Here is a 22,109-nt window from a genome sequence, read left to right as displayed (position 1 = left end):
TTCAATAATTGACTACGTTCCAAGTCGAGTTGACAGCGGGAGTTCCTTCCAGTTGCAAGCAGTTAACTTTGGGAATAGCGATTGTTTTTGACATTTGCTCCGAAAAGGGGAGAATATTTGTGGTTTGATGCCTTTGGAAACTGATGTGCGAGTTTAAATGACAACTATCTATGTCCATGTTTTTGCAGTTAAATCAAGGACCTTTCTGAAAGTACTAACGAGATCTCATTCTGTTTGAGGCTTGACCGTTGGGGATCTGGGTTCCAGATAAAGAACCAGCAACGATTGTGTTGTCACGCAATCTTCTCCTTAAGGAGGAGTGCTGCATGCGTGATGATCAAATAATGGGAAATCACAGTGAGTTAAAACTTGGTTCTAAAGCAGGGGAGCGGTGTGGGAAACTGCTAGAGAGAACATTTTTAGACATGCCTTATCGAGGAGTGCGGCGTGGGAAAGCAACAGCTCACAGGCGTAATGATTCTCTCCTCGCACCAATCTCTTCTCTTACGCATGGAAGAGGCTAGACGGGAGCTGGGTTGTTTGCATATTTACACGTCGTGTTTAACCTCGACTTTTTATAGTTAACTGAGCACGCTTTCATTTTTCCCAAAGCGCTTCACGCTAACTTCTGAGTTGTACATTGGATGTTGCTTGTAAATGACGCAGTTGAGGAAACGCAGTGATATTTAGATGGTCACATCCCCGCCCTCTGCCGCCTTTTCCTCGTACCAAGTTCCCTCCATAGCCCCTTCTTGTCGATGTACATGTTCTTTTAAAGGACCACGTGGCCCGCTTTTGTCTATTTTAATATACCCGTTTAGTGTCACTGGTATTACAGGATTTACACTCCCCACACCCCTTTTTTTCGATTTACGCGTGATAACATGGTCGTTTAATATACATGTTAATTCTTCATGTCAAGATGTACTCTATCATCAGATCATTTAACTTGCTTACATTTCACGTGAACTATTTAGTCTATCTATGGATTTTTTACATCAAAAGAAGCAAGTTCTCGGCACAGTCAGTTCTCTTCAATTTCATCTACAACCGCAGTTCATATATGAATTATCTCATATAAACTTCACATCATTTCATTCCTCACGGGAAGATATGAACTCAATTAAGTGGCCTCGCTCCCAATGTGTGGCTTCATAGCTCAGTTGGTAGAGCATCGCACCGGTATCGCGGAGGTCACGGGTTCGAATCCCGTTGAAGCCCTGATTTTTTTCAGGCTTCTTCTTTCCAGTTGCTTAAATTGGAAAATATACTGCGATGATCATTCTTCAATTTCAACTACATTTTCTATTATCAACCTCGTTCCCAGGGTCCTCTCTCTTCCTCCCTCTACTTTCTCGAGCGCGGAAGAGAGAGGGCCCTGGGAACGAGGTTGTTCTATTATATGACGAGGGGTCTTATATGTACAATTACCCCGTCTGATCTTTTGCCGCTGAACCAAACGTTTGATTGTTTCAACTTTCCTCTGAGCTCGAGATTGGTGCGATCTACAGTATAGTGCGATCGACATACGATTTGTGCAACTTTTGAGCTAAGATTTCAGGAGCAATAACTGTTTGAAAAAGACCCGATGTACCCAAAACGCTGGATAAACAGGTGATACTAACTACTCTAGTGATAACTTACATTTTTCCATGGCGCCCGGATTTCCAAACCCCTCACGTTATATTATTTCGCATTATTCGGTATATAATTCATGGTAGGCTACCATATAGTGTTCGGTATATAATTCATGGTAGGCTACCATATAGTCTCCCAGCCATATTAGTCATCCAGATATCCCACAATAATGCTAACCAATGAAAGCCTGCAAACCCTTGTATACCCCTGTACACCCTTGTAAACCCTTGTAAACCCCTCTATACCCATACAAACCCTTGGAAACCTCTGTATACCCTTGTATACCCTTGTAAACCCTTATATACCCCTGTACACCCTTGTAAACCCCTGTATACCATTCTATACCCCAGTACACCCTTGTAAACCCCTGTATACCCTTGCATACCCTTGTATACCCTTGCAAACTCCTGTATACCCCTATACAATCATGTAAACCCCTGTATACCCTTATATACCCTTGAATACCCTTGTAAACCCTTGTCAACCCCTGTATACCCTTGTAAACCCTTGTACACCCCTGTATACCCTTGTATACCTTGGTAAACCCTTGTATCTGTTGTATACCCTTGTAAACCTCTCTATACTCCTGTAAACCCTTGTAAACTATTGTAAACTCCTGTACACCCTTGTATACCTCTGTAAACTCTTGTATACCTCTGTAAACCTTTGTATATCCCTGTAAACCCTTGTATACCCCTGTAAACCCTTGTATACCCTTGAAAACCCCTGTAAGCCCTTGTATTCTTCAGTAAACCCTTGTATGCCCTTGTACAGCTATGTAAACCCTTGTATACCCCTCTGTTTGCCTAAAAAACGCAAAAAACATTCTGTATGAAACCCAACTAATTTATTTAAGGCAGCGTGGCTGAGTGGTTAGGGCACCTGACTTGAAATCCAGACAAGGGTATACAAGGGTTTCCAGGGGTATACAAGAGATCACAAAGGTATACAAGGGTTTCTAGGGGTATACAAGGGATTACAAGGGTATACAAGGATTTACAAAGGTATACAAGGGATTACAAGGAATTACAAGGGTTTACAAGGGTATACAAGGGTTTACAAAAGTATACAAGGGATTACAGGGGTATACAAGGGTTTACAAAGGTATACAAGGGATTACAGGGGTGTACATGGGATTACAAGGGTATACAAGGGTTTGCAGGGGTATACAAGGGATTACAAGGGTTTACAAAGGTATACAAGGGATTACAAGGGCTTACAAGGGTATACAAGGCTTTACAAGGGTATACAGGGGTTTACAGAGGTATACAATGGTTTATAGGGGTATACAAGGGATTACAAGGGTATGCAAGGGTTTACAAAGCTATATAAGGGTTTACAAAAGTATACAAGGGATTACAAGGGTTTACAAGGGTATACAAGGGTTCACAAGGATATACAGGGGTTTATAGTGGTATATAAGGGCTTACAGGGGTATACAGGGGTTTACAAGGGCTTAGAGGGGTATACAAGGGATTGCAAGGGTTTACATAGGTATAGAAGGGATTACAAGGGATCACAAGGGTTTACAAGGGTGTACAGGGGTTTACAAGGGTATGCAGGGGTTTACAAGGGTATATGAGGGTTTACAAGGGTATACAAGGGTTTACAAAGGTATACAGGGGTTTACAAGGGTATGCAAGGGTTTGCAAGGGTATTCAAGGGTTTACATGGGTAAATGGACTCACACGGGTGTTATAGGCATTATTATGGGATAGCTGGGAGACTATATGGTGGCTTACCATGAATTATATGCCCATTATTCTTGTAAGAGAGTCCCAGTCAGGCTATTAAATTTTACGCCGTGTCTCTATGTCCAGCAGCCGGACAGGATTTTCAAAATGCCCCGTGTCTGGCAGTCAAAATTATTTTATTGAAAATTTCAGTTAACAATGTCAAATCCTTGTTTATATGGCTGAATACTAATTTTGGTGAGCCCAGCACCTGGTATGTCGGGATTTATAATGTAGACTCTTATAAAATGACCGGCAGTCAAAACGTTTGAATAGCACTCTGGTTAGCCTAAGAAGCACTACGGTTAGACTAAAAAGTACTGCGGTTAGCCTAAAAAGCACTCCGGTTATTCTAAAAAGCACTCCGGTAAGCCTAAGAAGCACTCTGGTTAGCCTGAATAGCACACCAGTTAGCCTAAATAGCTCTGTGGTTAGCCTGTTTACGGTTAGCTTTCAATAATGCTAAGGGTAACTTAGTCTCCTCTGCAGCCGTTTTTTGGGTTGTCACACAATGCTTCCCCCAAAGAAACGGCTGCTCACATCCAAACCACACTCTTTTCCTTTTGTGTTTGTGGTTTGTTTGCGCTCTGTTGAACTGACCAATCACATAATAGCAAAGTGTGAATGACGTAAGCTTTCGCGTGAAAAGGTCTGCAGTACGAACACGCAAGGGATTTCTGGCTTTTGTTTCACGCTGCACATCACCAAAAGTAGGTAGTGTTCACAGGCTACGATCATGACGGACTGAAAAAAACGTCAATGAAAGCCCTAAGTACAAGTGCTTCATGTGCTCATCGCTAAGTTCAGCTAATGAGAGAATATATATTTTCTGGAAATGTCGTATTGTAAGCGTCAATCAAGGGCTAAACGCTTCCGACATATTGTAATCAGGAGGAAAGAGCGGCATTCAGAACTCGCTGTCAACAAATCGAGCGAAGCTACTTGATTTCCTGGTTCCTTTATTAAGTTGAAATAGATATCGTCCTTCTCGACAATAATTTTTTGAGTTGAAAGCTTCTATTAATTAGCTTAAACTTTGAAAGAGTCTTCAGCTACATAGAAAGCTCGTTCAAGCGTCGCTGGTATTTTTCGGCGTCCCTAAACAAAAGCCGGAAATCTGTATGTTTCATTTGTGACATCTCCCACGACGGGATGCAAAGATAAAAAACATTCTCTGATTGGACAAGTTTCAAAAAGCGAATTTGGCACGAAAATGTTCTTGAAAATGGAACGGAAGCGGTGGTTGGCTAATTTTGTGAAAGGAATGTTGTTTGGATGTGAGCAGCCGTTTCTTTGGGGGGAGCGTTGTATGACATCCCAAAAAACGGCTGCGGAGGAGACTAAGGGTAACTTGATAAATACTTAAAAAATTCCAGAAATTGCCAGCCGGTTGCAGTGGTGCAGTGGTCATCAGTATCGCTTACCAGGCCGTTGACCCGGGTTCGATTCTTCTTGCGGTCACCTTTCATATCGTTCATTTTACGTTTTTTTACTATTAAAAAAAAAAGTTAAGTCTCACTGGCAGGCACAGAGTATTTTAAGAAACCTGTCCGGCTGCCGGACATGTAGCCACAGCGTAAATTTTACACAAAAACTTGGATGTTGATGAAATCAGGACTCATAACTGCCCCAAATTCACCTGGAATAGAAATATGTTAAAAAAAGTTAAATTGTGGGTGATGTTTTAAAGCAAAGAACTTAATGAAATGGTGAGTAGCTCATCCAGCTCAGATAAGCTTTATACTTTTCTACCATGTGAGCTTTTCATTGTTTAGTCATCACACCTTGGGGTCAGCATATTTTATCTACGAACATCTTCTTATGAGGGGGAGCAGGAGGGGGAGGGAGGGGGAGGGAGATATCCTCTGATGGGACTGTTCCATTATGGAGATAACTCATCTTCCTGTCGGGGGTGTCCCATATGTGACATATGTCCATAAGGAATGTCTTTCTTGTGGTAGGGGTAGCAAAAATCAATATTCCAGATTCCAATTGGACTGATGTGAGAGTTTTTTGGCTAAGTTGTACAGCACTTCTCACTAGTGAAACTTTATCTTTATTTTACTTGGTTATCAGGCAGCTGACATGCAAATTCCACTAGTCCTAGGTAATAATGGACAGGACTTTTGTTCTATAATTTCCATGCCCTTGATAATTTCTCAAAGGACTGCATTGTAAGTTGAAGTGGTCAGATTATTAGATAGGGATAGAACCTAGGGGTTTGGTATGGGTCAGTGGTTGTTGATAATTAATTACTACAACTATTTTGGGGAAAGATAATTATTAACTGTGTTTGTTTTGTACATTTCACCTTTCAAGGTCATCTTCTGTTGGTTGCCAACGGCTTAGAATCTTATGCAAACATCTAGTAAGTGTTGGAAGAATCTGTAAAAGTTATTCTTTAACTTTTCTCAAAATTTGTAAAAGTAAAATACATTTGCTAAAGGTAAAAATGCATGAATTCCTAGAGAATTTTAGCATGCATTGATTTTGCTGTTTACATACCTAGTTTGTGGACTATCGATTATGCTAAACAAAATCAGTCTAAATTGTCTGGGTGAGGGTGGTTCTGAAAAGAACTGTAAGACTGTTAGTGACTGATGTTTTGACAACCTGAGCAGAAGTCATCTTCAGTCAAGTGAATTGTGTTAGTCTGTCGATGATGTTATAAGTCTGGTCCGTTGAAAGTGATTGGTCAGTTTAGCCATGATGGTATTGGCTGGAAGACTCGTGCAAAGTTTGATGGCAATCATTGGTGGGTCTAAATCAGTCTCAATAAGGTTTTACTAGTAACTTATATTTTTCTTCCTTGATTTCAGAGGATGTCATCTACCAGTGCAGAAATGGTATTTATAACCAGTTAACCAGTTTAATTACCTGAAACTCTAACTTGCCATATCCAGTGATATCTTCATAACATGTGATATGTAAATCTGTTCAAATATTCAGGATGCAGAGGTATTACTTGAAATAAAAAACAAAGTCGGCATGATCACACTGAATCGTCCAAAGGCACTGAATGCTCTGAATCTGAATATGATCAGGCAAATCTATCCAGTATTAAAGGTAAGAAAAAATTGTAACATTTGAGGTTTTCATTAACGGCTGGGTACGGGGTAAATTGACCGGCTGTGAGGACGATTTGGCCTCAAGCAGTTGTCCTCTTGCTGAAAATGTTAATGACACCTTTGAAACTTATGCTGGTAGAACATAATGACTTTCTCCTTTTCCTTGACTTCAGTATAAACATGCTTCACCTGACTTCACTTTTAGTCATAACCCCCTTGGGGTATTGGGCCAGATATCAACATGCACTGTCCATAAAAAGCAAGTCACTTCCTTCTGTAGTGTAATCTAATTTCTTTTTTGCTAACTAGAGAATTGATTTATTTTACAGAAATGGGACGTGGATCCAGCGGTGGGTTTAGTTGTGATCAAGGGAGCTGGGGACCGTGCTTTTTGTGCAGGCGGTGATGTGCGAGGTAAGCTGGAATTGATTTATTGAACAGCTGAAACCTGTCTATCTTGTGTACTTTATCTGATTCATAGAACTGGAACAGACATGGTTCAAGCCTTGGTGGTGGTGGTGGGAGGGGAGGGGAGGGGAGGTTGGGACTCCCATATAAAAAGGAGAGGGTTGCTCATCAGAAAGTTTGAAAAGAATCCCTAAGAGGTACCATGATCCTGTTTTGTGGGCGTGGCTTGAAATTCTCTTTATTCCTAAGAGGTACCAATTCTAAAACAACACATTAACTGACCCCTTCATTATTTTTAAAAATAGTGATAAAGATGATTACTTCAAAAAACTTCTAGTTATAAAGTTGATTTTCAGGTATCTCCTGTCATACTAAAGGGTACCGCAAAAGCTCCTGCTGTGGACCATTTAAGGCTGAACACCCTAAGCAGTACCAAAAAGTTCTGCATTCTTCCACCGCTAAAAGGTATAGGAGGTCCCTTCTCAGGCGGTTGAAGTCAAAATCTGAACAAATTTTATTGCATCAAAATTTACAGCAGTTGCAGATGCTGGAAAAAAGGGTGATGAGCTTACCAAAATATTCTTCAAAGAGGAATACACGTTAAATTATGCCATAGGTAAGTTACATTTTGTTTAATAGTGAAGATTGTATATATATATGCAGCAATGGTCCTGTCTTCTAGAAAGCAACAATTGTAATACTTACAGGTAACATACTTAATTCAGTTACATGTGTAATTTCTCAGCACTTGGTAGATTCTGGTCAAAAGAATGAAAGCTATTCAGGAATTGTACAATTTTTTTCTGTAGTAGGAATAAAAGCCTTCCTGGAAGGAAATGCTATATACAATATGCTATGTAAGATGCTATAGATCCTTATAGATAGATCCTTGCGGTATCTTGTAAGCAATCTTACACAGAATGATTCGTGATGACAACCACAGGATCCTGTACATTCTGATAGGGCTTTATATATTGCATGAGATCCCACCCTATAAGACCCTGTTAGATGCCACAAAATCCTTTAGGATGCGCTATGTAGAATTTCAACCAGGAAGACAAGATTTCTTGTCACCATATGTTGGCTCCATAGTGTTGCATGTACTAAAGTGTTATCTCTTGATAATATTATTGCTTTTTCTTTTGTTTTTACTCTCCGTTCATTTTAACCTGCCCTGCTACATGCAGTAAGCAAGTATAATGAAATTGTGTTTCACAATCATCTCAGTTAAAATGATAGCTTTTAGTCTTGAATTGAATTTCCCAAGCTTGCAAATGAGTTTTCCATTGTTTATGTTGCTTTGAGCACTCATCTGACAGTTTCTTCATTTTATGCATGATCAGATGACTTTCCAGAAAAACTAAAACCGTGTTAGTTAAAGTAGTGACTGACATAATCTGAGTTTCCCAAATTTCTTAGAAATTTACTGAAAGTGGCAAAAGAAAATGAGCTGTTAGTTTTGCTTTTTGTGATCATGCTGACATCACAAAATATCAGAGAACCCTCAGTGACATTTCCTTTGAGCTGCAGATTACTATTAGCTTTTACCATCAGCGTGCTTGGAATTGTAAAAATGTAAGGAGCCAATTCTATACTAGCTAGCAGATGATGAATCAGAGTGTTATTAATAAAGTATACATCACTTCCTTCTAATGAATTCATCATGATCTTATTTTCTGTTTGTGTCTATTTAACAAATTGACGTCAGTTTTTCGTACGTCTTTCCTGTTATTGATCATGAATTTTGTCATAACATTGTCAAACTAGCTGTGGATTGATGAGGTGATAGCTGAGTGGATCCGCAGACTACTTTGACAAAGTTATGACAAAATTCATTGTCAACAACAGGACAGATGTACGAAAAACTGACGTGGATTTGTTTTTTTTACAATTATAATAAATTATCAAATTGTCCACTCTCGGTTGTTGCGTCAACATCACATAAATTATAAATTTGTGCGTCTGTACACCTATTGGCAATGAAAATTAGCCAATGAGCTCACAGGAATTTCTGCAGTTATTGTAAAAGGCTGCTGTGTAATTTTGTTGCGTATATTGATTTCCAGGAACATTACAAACTCCTTATGTTGCTTTTATTAATGGAATAACAATGGGAGGAGTAAGTAAACGTGAATATTTCAGTTGTCACAATTTTTCTAAACAATTTTGTAAAGCTAAAAGTTATCAAAAACTGTTGCTCTTGTCACTATTAAATAAATATCTATATTTCCCTGGTAGATTCTTCCCGAAGTCTTTTAGTGTTGGATGACAGAGCAAAAGAATATCAGAATTTAACAGGGACTTCATTTTTTTCAGGATTTATGGATTTATTTATTGATGCCTTTTTTCCTGATATGTATTTAACAATTATTTGCTGAAGGCGAAGTGAACATTGGTGAATGTTCACCAAGACAAAGTTGAGGTGAATATTTACCAATGCTCACGGAGCCTGAAGCGAATAATTGTTTTAGTATCATTTTCAGAGATGAATATCAAGGACTACAAAATAACGGACTAAAACATAAAAACACCTAACATAATTCTTTGTTTGCATATGAAGCCGTAGTTTTAATACTAAGCTTACATGTACATCAATTGTGTATCAATTTACTCATCAAGTTCAGCAGTGAAAAAAAAAAAAAAAAAAACGAGTGGAACACTATGAAAAATAAATTCATCCAGTACCTTTATTTTATCATTGTTAATTGACTTCATTCACGGTTGTCATCATTGTCTAAAAATGAGTAGCTTTAGTTTGAAGAAAAATAAATTTTGGTCAATCAATCTGACCTGCCTGCTGGCGATCAACATAACCACTGCATTTACGATTCTTAAATGCCTTGAACATGAGTCCTTGAAAAGATTTTTGGTCCAAGGGCAACAGCAGTCCTTTTGAAAATTCTTCATCCTTTCAAATATCCCAGACTTGGAGTGATGTCTTCTGAATAAATGAAAATTTCATTCACAACTATCTGCCATGTTTAATTACTGAGATGGCAAAGGTAGCAGGCTTAGTAACCAGGCCTAAAAAATATTATATTTACTGCCTAGTGCTGTGAATATAACGTCATATAAGGAATCGCTCAACCAATCAGATTGCTGGAAACTCTTTGTTCAACTCTGAAATTATACTAATGAATTATATAGTGTTACATAACATCAATATCAAGTGCTTAAGATTCAATCATTGCCAGCACACTACACCATTTTTCACAGCACTATTTACTTAAGCAGTCAAAGTATTCTGTGAGGACTTGCCATAATAATTATTGACAAGTACTGTCCTGTACATGTAACTCTCAAGTATAGTAGATACTTCTGGTTTCAATCCAGACCAAGAACTGAAAATGTGAAAATTAGCCAAGGACAACTCAATTTTTTTAGAGTTGACTGCATGTCTATTTTCAGGGTGTTGGTTTATCTGTCCATGGTCGATTCCGAGTTGCCACAGAGCGTACAGTATTTGCTATGCCAGAAACGGCAATAGGTATGATACAACCGTAAGTCAAAAGACCTCTAATGATACTAGCATAACAGGACTGTGTGTTGTATAGAAAGTTGGGTTATGGCTTTCTGTTGGAAAGGTCTATGGTTCAACTCTTGGTAAAGGTTATGAATGTGATCTAGATAACAGATGTGTCTGCCAACTTGCCAGCAAGTTACTTCTGACATAACTACCAATGCATTGGCTGACACACCACTAACATGTTGGCTGGTGCCTTGGTTGAATCAGGTGCAGTGTTCAGCAGTGTTCTGAAATGACTTTGATCTTGAATACTGTTTGTAAAAACCAACCTTACCTGCACCTCATTATTACCAGTACATTTGACCTGAGAGAGTGGTCACTGACACTCGGGTAGTTACTTTCTAACTACATGTACATGATCTCTTTAAATCTCTCCCCCCCCCCCCCCCACCCCCGCCCCCCACCCGTGATAATATGGCCAGATTGAATACATATCAGTTGGCTGACAAAGATTGCATCATCCTTGCTTGACATATTTGGTAGTGAAGGAAAAGAGGAGGCCATTGCAGCTCAAGTTTTTTACCCAATCACAGAACTAGGGAAACGTCAAACAATGGCAGATGCCAAATTCATTCCCGCTCCCGTTACTAAAATAATTATGGATTTTAAAATAAGTCCTTCGGATTTAAAGAAGTTGTTAGATAAGTGTCAATATTGGAAGGCTAGTTTTCCCATGTATTCTGTTCTGAATAACAACTCTACCCTTTTCCAACTTTAAAAGGTCTCTTTCCTGATGTTGGTGGAGGGTATGTGCTACCCAGAATGAGAGGAAAGTTAGGTCTTTATCTTGCTTTATCAGGTGAGAACTATATTTTTTATTCCTTGTTCCATGGTAAATGATTTGAGCTAAAAAAATATTTTACCAGTGATTAATACCACTTTTCTTACTTAGAAACAACAAGAAGATCTTTAAGATCTTACAACCACACTTTTAAAAGTTAACTGTTTTGGTAGCACTACAGTCGCAATGCAATGCACATTCCAAAGCAGTCCTTGATGATTCATTGATTACTGCAGACACCACATCACTTGATCAACACAACCTGTATTATTGCACCATCAGTCGTAGCCGTTGTGAAATCTCCGATGACGTAATTACTTCCGGCACATGTCATAATATGGGATCATGAGTGACCTGAAGAAAAAAAAACGAAAAAAAAAATCGGTTTTGAACCTATTTCCAGCAAACTTGGCACACCAGAAGCTGAGAAAATTACCCTAGTTCCGGCCATCATTTTTCAGCTCTTTTCGTCATATCCTTCCCTTGGGAGGGTTTTGTAAAGTTAGCGAATTAGTATGCAAGCCACCATAATGGTGATTGCTATCGGCGAAATGTTCATTTGTTCAAAAATTGCAGCCAGATCTTTAGGAGATGGGAGTCAGGACATTTGTAAGGATACCGAAAGTAATTTGGGACCAGTTCCTGGCTTGTAAGGCTGAAATTATCCAGAAGTAAGCTTTTTTTAACTTGAACGTAACAAAGGCCATGTGGGGAACAAATTGAATAAATTATTGGCTCTTCTCACTGTCTCGTTCTGTTTTTTGTTTCGTTCTCTTTTGGGGCCCGCCGAGGTCATTTTTTCGTCTAGTTAACCTGAGAAAAGTTCGAAAAAGATGTTCCTCTTCAATTTTCAGCTCTCAGGCAATAATGCTGGATTTTTTTACCAAAACGTCGGTTTGTGTTATGTTCGTGTGTTTCGGTGGCTATGGGCGACTGTCGCTTCCTTTGTTGACTTAAGCAATGAAGCAAGGTGACAAAAATAATCTAATTATATTTAGTTCTGGTTTTGTTCGATTTCGTTGAAATTTTAATATGATGAAGCTGGATTGTTAAGGAATAGATTTTACTACTGCTGATATGCAGTAGCTAGTAACGCTTAAGTGATATACTGGTACCGCTTCGAAGTCAGGGTTTTGAAGAGATTTTATTGCAAAGCGTGAGTTCGGCATGACTTTGTAATCTGAGATTTTCGTTGACCCTGAAGAAACAAGGTTTGGCGAGTAAACATTACAGATTGCATAATTCAAAGTTGGCCAAGTGGAGGTCTGTGTCTGGTCACCGACAGAAAAAAAAAAAACCACGGGTAGAACATGAACTGTGCTCAGCCCATGGCTGCACGGTTAATAACCAGGAAACCTGTAATGCCAGTAATTCAATATGGACCTCTTTACCAGTGTCATGCAAATCATATCAACAATTCTTTGTATTTTTCATATAAACATAAAACTATCTCGACAGATCAGTAAATCAGCTAAATTAAGCAAATATATGCAAAGTTTCACAAGAATCTGTTGCAAAGTCATGACAATATGGGACCCCACAAACTTACTAGTTTTTACATCTAGAAATGCGTGCCAGGGGGCCAGGGAAGCATTACATCCCCCCCCCCCCCCGTCCCCTGCCCCTACCCTGAACTTTATGGAAGATTAGTTCACAGTATACTGTAAATACAAGTAAATGTTTATATTGTAGAATTAGTTTCATAGTGAATGAGTGGAAGACCTTTTGTAAGGACCCAGGTCCCTCTTTCTGTCAAAACAAAATAGTATCACAAAATAGTAATTTTCAGTTTGGAAATTCAGGTGCCAGCTTTTCAGCAAGCTGTTTCGTAGTGATTGTGATGATTTTTCAGTCTGTGTCACCTTTTTTAGCATGCTTCTGATTTTTAAAAAACCTACCTTAATAGGTGGTGTACCATATGAGTTACTGTACACCTTTTTGTAGGTTCTAATTTTCACCACTTTTACTTTGGTTTTCATTATCGCTGTTAAGAAACTTTCCACACACAAAAACCACCAATCTACAAAATTAGAAACCTGCAAAAACTACCACAAGCTGTTGAATCCACAATTGTAATTAAATTAGATAAACATTAGAGTCTCACTTACAAGTATCTGTTTGTTACTAAAAGAACTGGACATCATGAACAAGGCTGCTATTTTTTTATTTTATTTTTATTTTTATTTTTATCAGAGTATATAATGATAGCAATAATGGCTTGTTAGCAGGACGATGCTTCACATAACCAGTGACTTTGTTTGTTTACTGAGGTTTGGTATTTGATTTATTAACCAAAAATACCTGACCTCAGCATACAAACAAGGTCATTTCTGATGGTCCAGGGCTAAATAAGTGGATTTTACAGTTAGGCAAGTGGGTTCTATCTTAGGCAAGTGGAGTTTTTTTGGGGGCAAAATCTGAGAAAATTTAATTACCAAAGTAGTGTAAGAGATCCTATTTTGTTTTACTTTAATTTTAATTTTAGTCATCATAATCAATCATGACTGACAGATCCAAAAATCCCAGTTACAGTATGCCCAAAGGGAAACCTGGAATACAAATTTTCTTTGCACCCAGAAATCTCCTTCGTGTTAACAAGTTTGTTCTGATATAATGTGATTCATGTACTTTTAGGTGAAAGGTTAAAAGGTTATGATGTTAAACATGCTGGAGTGGCCACTCATTTTGTCACCAGTGAAAAGGTGTTTATCAATGAATTATTGTCAAAATTAAATGGGAAATGTAAATTCAGCAATATAACTACTGTTGATATAATGAAGATCCCTGTGACTGGAACAATGATTAATGCGTGAAGCTGAAACTCCTTGCTGATGCTATTGCAGCAACAGATCAAGAGCAAACTCATACGATCATTGCAACTAAAGTGATAAAAAAGATAACTGAGCTGAGCCAGGCCATGTAATTGAATTGCTGAAAAGGTCACTCGGCTGTCAAAGGCTTCGATTGTTTTCATTCAGATAATGTTTGCATCAATGGCGTTGGATGCTAGCATCTTTAATTATCTTATGACCTACATGGGATATTTTTTGCATTTTTCTCGCTAATTTTTGTCAATAATTTTGATAGTTGAAAACCAGCTATTTGTATTGAGCATCTAAGAGTATGGCAGTGTGATGAACTGTTCACCACTTGTGCCACACAGCTTTACAAACATTATGTTTGACAAGTTCAAAAGAAAACAACTCAGTTCCTGACCTTGAGAAGGATTTTCTCAAATTGGACACAGGCACAAATTAAAATAATACAGTTACTGGAAAGTTGTCAAATTGAGTTCTTTCAATCATATAAATGTATATATCTATTCAAATTTCAAGTGGCTGTTTATTTCAGGCAATGTCTGCCATAAAATAATGCAACTTTAAATATTTCATTTCTTTTTAAAATTTTATGTTCTTTAAAATTGCTGTTTTATTTTTTGTTTGAAGATCCTTGCAAGATTGATTTTTTTTCTTAAGTGCCCTTTCTGAATTGGTTAATTTGTTTGATGAAACTGGTAACATTTTCCCTGTTTGATTTGCAGCTCTCAGACCTGGAGTCATCATTACTTAACCTTAGTGATCCACAACTGAATGATGTACAAAACGTGTTAGATGATTATGATAAAAAGGTATTAGGATATTTTTTTGGAATTGTAAGAACCAAAAAAAAGGTCAAAGAGAAAGGTGAAAGATCAAACACTACCTGATAATATTATTATAAACCTGCCAACTTTTTCCAACATGCGGGCATTAGATTTTTGTTCTGGGAGTATGAGGATTTCGGAAGATGACTTGACCATAGCTGAAGACTTCCCAAGATTTACGAGAATGTCCCAAAGATTTCCAAAGACTTTTCGAACTTTTCCCAGTTCCAATCCCACATTGTGTTTTGCCAAACATAGTATCCTCACCAGTACTTTCTCTTGAAAAATTATCAGAAAATTGAGGAAAGTGTACCATCATTTATTGGACTTCCCTTTTCTTGCATCTTGAGTTCAAGCAACAATGTATCTGGGCTAATTTAAGCACAAGACTAGTCCATAGTGGGTTTTGTTGATCATATGCTCTCAGAAAACATGCATGGGCTAGTAAGTTTGTTTATTATAATTTGAATAGGCCAGACTACCTTTGGCTAGTAGAGATTTTAATCCTCTAATTGTGAACCATAGAAATTCCTTAAAGAAGTATAGGTAACAAAGACCTAAGATAACAAATATTCATCTCTTTACAGTGTTCTGAGGGACAAAAACAATTTGTACTAGAAAAATTTACACACAAAATAGATAGGTAGGTAAATATTACATTTAACACTTAATAGTTATTTGAGGGTCATTACAGAAGCTGATTAAGAAGAGATACATATCAGATTTATTGATCTGTGAGGATCCCTATGTCGTTAAATGAAGTCATGATAACATAACTTCCTTAGCTAAGGAATTATGGAGAGAGTAAGGCTGAAAAAGTTTTCATGTTGAGTCTGAATGGCATTTCATTCAAGAATTTCATAACATTACAATGGAACTTTAGATAGTTACACATTTAAGGAGAAATACAGGCAATAAATGAGAGGCATTTGGATGTCACAGAGGTGGGCTGGCCTAATGGTTAGTGTGCTTGACTTTGGGTCAAGCAGTCTGGGTCTGAGCCCTGGTTGGGATCATTACATTGTTTTCTTCAGCCAGACAATACTCTCACGGTGCGTCTCTCCACCCAGCTGTAGAAATGGGTACCGGTGAATTTAATGCTGGGGGTGACCCTGCAATGAACTAGCATCCCATCCAGGGGGGAGTAGGAATACTCCTAGTCACTTCATGCTACAGAAACTAGGATGAGCTCTGGTTGTATCGACTACTGGTTTGACGTAGACATTTATTTGAATGTCATCCTGGCATCCTTTAGGAGTTAAAATAAAATTATAATGGTCAAATGTAGAGGTTGTTTTTACAACCTCTACACCCTCTAGTGATGCCTCTAATATTTTATTGATTAAATGTGTAATTTGCCAAATAGCTGCTTTGATAAACCAACTTTAGAAGAGATTTTACAGGCATTGAAGGAAGATGGATCAGACTGGGCATTGAAACAAATCGAGGTAAATGTTTCCATTTTCTTAGGGTGGGACAGTAATTAGCCTCAGGCTTGGAACAACTTTCATTTATTAGAATTTTCATACAGGAATGTTTGTTGTCTTGAGACAACTGCTGCTCATAAATTATGTCAGTAGTCTCATTGCTAAATGTTTCCTATAAGACACCAAAAGGCATGTGAAGTGCTCAGCTGATAGTTGCCATTGTGCATGGTTTTCTTTCTACATGAAAAGTCTCAAAATAATTTATTTCAATACATTTAAAGTGACAAAATGCTCCTCTTTTAAGAAAAAACATTAGTTTTAAAGTAATCTTTAACCAATTTTTACAATTTATTATTTATTATAAGAAAAGACAAAACTTCCAATACTTCTAATTATAATGAATAGAAATAGCATTTTAGAAAATGATCATTTTATAGATATACCTGTTTTAAACCAAGAATTTTGTTTTCTAGTTAATATATATTTTTTCTTCTGTTCTCAGGTCTTAAATAAAATGGTAAGTCCAAATTGATGTGATGACTTCATACATAATTTAAGTCATTTCAATTTTGTATTAATTAATTTGCAGTCCTAAATTCTACATTCCTGTCTCCCATTCCCCTGAGCAATAAAGAAAATAAAATTATGACTGTAAGGAAGGATGTCACACAGTGTTGAAGTTCATGTAGACAGCATTATTGCTGGATATGGCTGATTTTTCCATCTCTTTTCTAAAGAATAAGACATAACCTAGCAGGTTAAGTGTAGAGTGTGTGACATGTTACATTGAGTGTGTGACCGCAAGTTTGTGTACTGCAATATATGCTGGGACTTTGTGAGAGATGAACCATGTGCTCAGAGATTGTTATGTAAAAATCATGGAGTAAACACTGATTTTTGCTGGAAGCTGGCTGCTTTTAAAACCCAGATGTAAGTGTTTTTGTGTTAGCACTGGAACATAAATAAGGGGTACTAAGAAGAATTTTCAATTGAGTGTCTTAACAATGGGCATTATGCAACAAACATAAATAACACAGAAAAAACAATGAGAACTTGAAGAAAATACACCAAGTCATGATTGGTTGTCTGGTTTTTCATTTGATTGGATCAAAGGCAAGAGTTTTTCATACCAATCACAGAGTGTGGTAAAGCAACACGAGAGGAGTCGATTTCTTTCAGCATTGAATAGAAAACTTCCCCAGAAAACAAAATTGACACCGATACTGGTAGATAATTATAATAAATTAGTTCAAGAATGAATTTTAACTCTTACTTTGAATGTTTCTTGTTGTCTCATTACTTAGTTGACATGAAAAATGTGTTTGCTGGATCACGAGTGATTGATGAGTACATCAACCATAAGATTTTCTTTTTATTTTCTAGTCTCCAATATCTTTGAAGATAACATTAAGGCAGCTGCAAGAAGGAGCAAACTTGAGCCTAGGAGAGTGTTTAAAGATGGAATACAGATTAACCCAGAGGTGTATGGTAAGCATACTTCAATTCGTAAGGATTATCAGTATTAAATTCTTACGATACTTTGTCAGTGTATTGTTAAGAAGTCAGCTGATAAGAATAAACAAAATTATCATGTAAGGGAATTGTCTTGATTATGTCAAAGTCAATAACCAGTAGTCTCGGAAATGACAATAAAATTATTAATTGGCAATGGAAAGCTACCTATTTCCAGTTTGAAATTGAAAATTTTGGTGAAAAATAACTGTTCCTTTTGTGACTTAAGTGATATGGCAGATTACTTACTGAGCTGATAGTTCATTTAGTGGAGTCATCTAAAAATGCATGCTACATGCATGCATGCTCTAAAAATGGTGACTGATGTTTTCCAAACTGAATGGAAGGTTAATAAAGAATTATTCATCAATGGATGGTCTCAAGTCTGCAAAATGAAACTAGTTGGTCAGTTTGTCTTCTCCACCTCTGAGGAAAAGTCTGTGTATCTGAGTATTCCTCTAGAGATTGTTTGCAGAAATGTGCAAGTTTTTTTAAAAACTCTTTAAAAAGTGATATTGCATGTTTGGAGAAGTTGCACGAGTATATTTTAGAAAACAATCAACTTCTGTTTGTTTGCAGGCGGATAATGATTTTTATGAAGGGATAAGAGCTGGTAAGAACTGTTCAACAATCTTGCCATTAATTTAAAGCTTACATATTAAAAAATAAGTAAATAGTGAGAGTATATTACATGGCTGCGCAGAGAAACAAAATTTCTCGACTGTTGAAAAGTTCCACGAATGAGTGCAGCAAACAAGTGAAATATTTTTCAGCATGAGAAGATAAATTCTGTATCTCTATCATGTAAAGATGGTGTGAACATAGAGAATTTACATGTTGATGATCAAAGTAGACAAGTCTTTTTTTGTTGCAGAATTTTCTAAAAGAAATAGAGAACAAGTTTGGGAGAACTCGAAAAAGCTGTGGAAACACTCACCTATCACCTCATGTTCCCACAGCATTTCTGAGGGTTCCCAATATGTTTGGCAGGATGCGGGATTTGGCTTTTTTTCACAGTGATATTCGGGATTTAAGCTGAAAATAGGGGCAGGAAGCGGGAATTTCAGTTGCGTGTGTGAGCGGGATTTCGTGTTTTTATAGGGTTGGGATGCGAGATTGTTGAGGGAAACAGAGCGGGATATGGGATTTCAATTCCAACGTGACTTCATCATAAGTTGACCAGCGGAAAAACTGCAAGCTGGCGGAAATAAACCTTTTGTGCGTATAGCTGTGTCAGGTTTCAAGTAAAGAATAGCAACAGCTCTGTGCCCATTAAATATTATCGCTTACCCTACGTATCAGACAGTATGAGGTCTTTGAGTCCTATTGTGATCTTTTGTGTTGGCCTCTGACATAAATGACATTTGTCCATTTCCGACATTTGCCTCCGTATTCTTGACCTCAGTGTTCTCAGTCCTGATCTTTTCTAGTTTTTCTAGTCTTTGACGTCTTTCGACCTTTTTACGAGCGCTAAGTGGTTTGTTGTGGCCAGTATGGCCACTCCGGATAGCGGTGACAGTAATTTACCGAACGAACCAGAAATGAAGTATGCGACATTATATTTTGGGTCGCCATTTATTATGAAAAGGGTGCAAGCGGGAATGCCTTCCTTCGGAAAGAAAAGTTCCGAGCACAGGTTTCACGGAAAGTGAGGACGCTCAAAGCTTTAAAAGAAACTGTTAGGTGTGTTTATTTTTTAAACGTTGGCTGCATTCAACTTTTTAGACCTTGTAGGCCCTTTTATTGTGATGTATTCCCGGTGTGTCTGGTCTGATCAGGCATGACCTTCATGCCCTCTGCTTTATGCTGTGACTGTTATGATCGTTCTGAAATGGTCTCGTTAACAGAAGTGGTTAATAATAAAAGTTTATGTGTAAATAGATGCATATTATTTAAAATACCTCGTTTGAATCGCACGTAAAGTTAGTGTCAACAGGTATGCTTTCCTCAAAGAGCGAAAAGAAGAATTAATATGAAAATATTATATATATTTCCGGTTTCAAATTCTTCACACGTGGACGGCACATGAGACTTTCTATGTCAAAACCAGCCTCATTCCCAGGGTCTCTCTTCCTCCCGACATGGGCTTAGGGACAGACCATCAGGCGGGAGTGGGAGTTTTTTTGTGGCGACTGTTTATACAATAATTTATTTTACAAGATGAAATTCTCTGCACGATTTCTTTTCGGAATATGACAGGGAAACGAACTTCCTGCTAGGGAGAGTGTCTACATTCGGCCCTGCTGTTCGGTTCAATAGCAGGCTAATGTTCTGCTAAGATACTCAACATTTTTTCTTTTTTTTTCCAACAATTTGATTGTGCATGTTTGTACAACTCAATGGATGGAGATGATACGGACCAAATCTTCCTGTCTAACTAAAAAACATGATACATAAGAACAGGATTAGGGCCCATTGAGCTAGCGCCCGATCGAATGTCAGACGCACGAACTAACACACATCTTCAAATATTCAGCTGATTGTCTTCTAAAAAACCAGGACTAGGAGTATGGGATGAACAATCTCTCTCTTTCACTAATACGTCGAAAAAGAACAAAACAAAACAGTGAAACGTTTAAAGAAGGAAACGTAACAATCATTTCTGGTTACTTATCTGCTACCCATTGCATACAGATAGGCCTTTCATGATCTTTTCTGTAATGTTTATTTTTGTAAAGTTTCTGCGTTAATTATTTAACAAATTAATGATTAACAGAAAAACGTTATGGAAAAGTGGGCGGGATCGGGATTCCCAAGTAAAAAAGGGCGGGATGGCGGGATTAACAGGAAAAAATTAGCGGGAAAGCGGGATCTGAGAACCCTATTGTGGACCCTCATTTCTCATTCTCCCAAACTTCCACTTGTGTTTCTATTACACAATAAGATTATGAACTCGAGATTTCTAACTTGTGATAGTTGATGAGGGCGCAGCCCAAGTCAACTATCAACCATAGAAATCGAGAGCAAATAATCTTATTATTTTAGTGTAAATCTACTAGACGTCCAAAACTTTATCTAAATCCTCTTCATAGACACTTCAAAAACACCAAGAAGCAGCCGTCATTTTGTTAATATGAGAACACTGCTATGCCACTATCTATCACAGAATAGATAGTGAGTAGCATAGCCAATCAGAGAGTGGCATTCATGATAGAATGCTGGTGGATTTATACTAAAACTTGATAGAAACACAGAACATGTTTTCTATTTCTTAAATAAACACAATAAAGTACCAAGCCATTTCACTTTCACTGCAGAAAGTGTAATTTATTTTGTAACCATAGCAACAGTGAGCTTTTCCAGTGTGAAGATAACAAGTTATTTTCAATTGTGAAGGTATCATGTTTTTGTGCAAAAGCTCACCTGGTATTTCATTTGCCTAATCTTAATAAAAATTTGACTACAAGGCCAAGCTTTCTATGAGAGAATAGTTTATGAGGGGCAGCCAATTTGACTATCACTTATAGAAACACAGAGTAGAAGTCAGATTTTTCAAGTAGACACTCAAAAGGACAGCATTCCAAAACCTATAATTTATGTAATAAATGAATGATTTCCCCTCTCAAGAGCACCATGCATGAAATTATTCTATCAGTGAAAAGACAACAATGGGAGACTTAACAGGATTTGTGGATCTCCAGTGGAACACATCAAGTGTCTACTAATTGACAAGATAGTAAGAAAATAACATGACAGGTTGATTGCTATGCTAGGTACAAGTATGTGTGGTTAACAACTAATCCTGCAGCTGGGAACATGTAATGTGTGTTTGAGAGTTTTTATTTCCTTTCATCTCATGTCTTGTTGAATCTTGTCATTTTGTTTCAGTTTTAGTGGACAAAGATAACAGTCCCAAGTGGCAGCCAAGTACTCTAGATGCAGTGTCAAAAGGAAAAGTGGATAGCTATTTTGAAACTCTAGGAGACCGAGAACTTGTTCTTTAACTTTACTTAATTTCCTTAAATTAACAGTGATGGACAATCAATGTTGGAATCATCTCAAGAAAGTGTCAATAATGAGCAATAATAAGACAAAGAAAGGAAAATCCACAGTAAGAACTTTCTTGTTGACAGAGTCGTTATTGAGAAGTAACAAAATTCAAAAGAAGATCAAAACTATCAAGTGTTTTATATGGATGGGTTATTAGGGTACAGGGTGGCAGTTTTTAGCACATGAAATAAATCAGATAAAAACCTATGTTTGCCAATCTCTTTTTCACTTTTTAAAGGGAACGGTTTTAAAGTGAAGAAAGAATAAAATGAGGTCGGAGAACTAATGGGTCCAAATCCCTTTCAATATCCGTTTACTTTGTGTGAAAATTTTAAATGTGTCAAAAGATGCAACATTTTGTTAACTTCTTACGAATTGAGCCT

General features: G+C 37.5%; 1 protein-coding gene across 1 annotated transcript; it reads left to right on the top strand.

The window, feature by feature from the left end:
- Positions 1 to 73: 73 nt before the first annotated feature.
- LOC145486765 (3-hydroxyisobutyryl-CoA hydrolase, mitochondrial-like) lies at positions 74 to 22,043 on the top strand. Its single transcript, XM_081465475.1, has 17 exons — positions 74 to 1,614; positions 5,691 to 5,739; positions 6,191 to 6,217; positions 6,321 to 6,437; positions 6,769 to 6,853; positions 7,383 to 7,463; positions 8,914 to 8,966; positions 10,256 to 10,334; positions 11,095 to 11,172; positions 13,789 to 13,856; positions 14,696 to 14,782; positions 15,385 to 15,440; positions 16,164 to 16,245; positions 16,727 to 16,741; positions 17,608 to 17,712; positions 18,316 to 18,349; positions 21,565 to 22,043. The coding sequence occupies exons 1-17, from the start codon at positions 1,589 to 1,591 to the stop codon at positions 21,678 to 21,680; spliced, it is 1,158 nt and encodes a 385-aa protein (XP_081321601.1). The 5' UTR covers positions 74 to 1,588; the 3' UTR covers positions 21,681 to 22,043.
- The last annotated feature ends 66 nt before the right edge of the window (positions 22,044 to 22,109 follow it).

Source organism: Orbicella franksi, chromosome 5, assembly GCF_964199315.1.
Source record: "Orbicella franksi chromosome 5, jaOrbFran1.1, whole genome shotgun sequence".
In the NCBI taxonomy this organism is placed as follows: Eukaryota; Metazoa; Cnidaria; class Anthozoa; order Scleractinia; family Merulinidae; genus Orbicella; species Orbicella franksi.
This window is presented reverse-complemented; position numbering and strand designations above follow the sequence as displayed.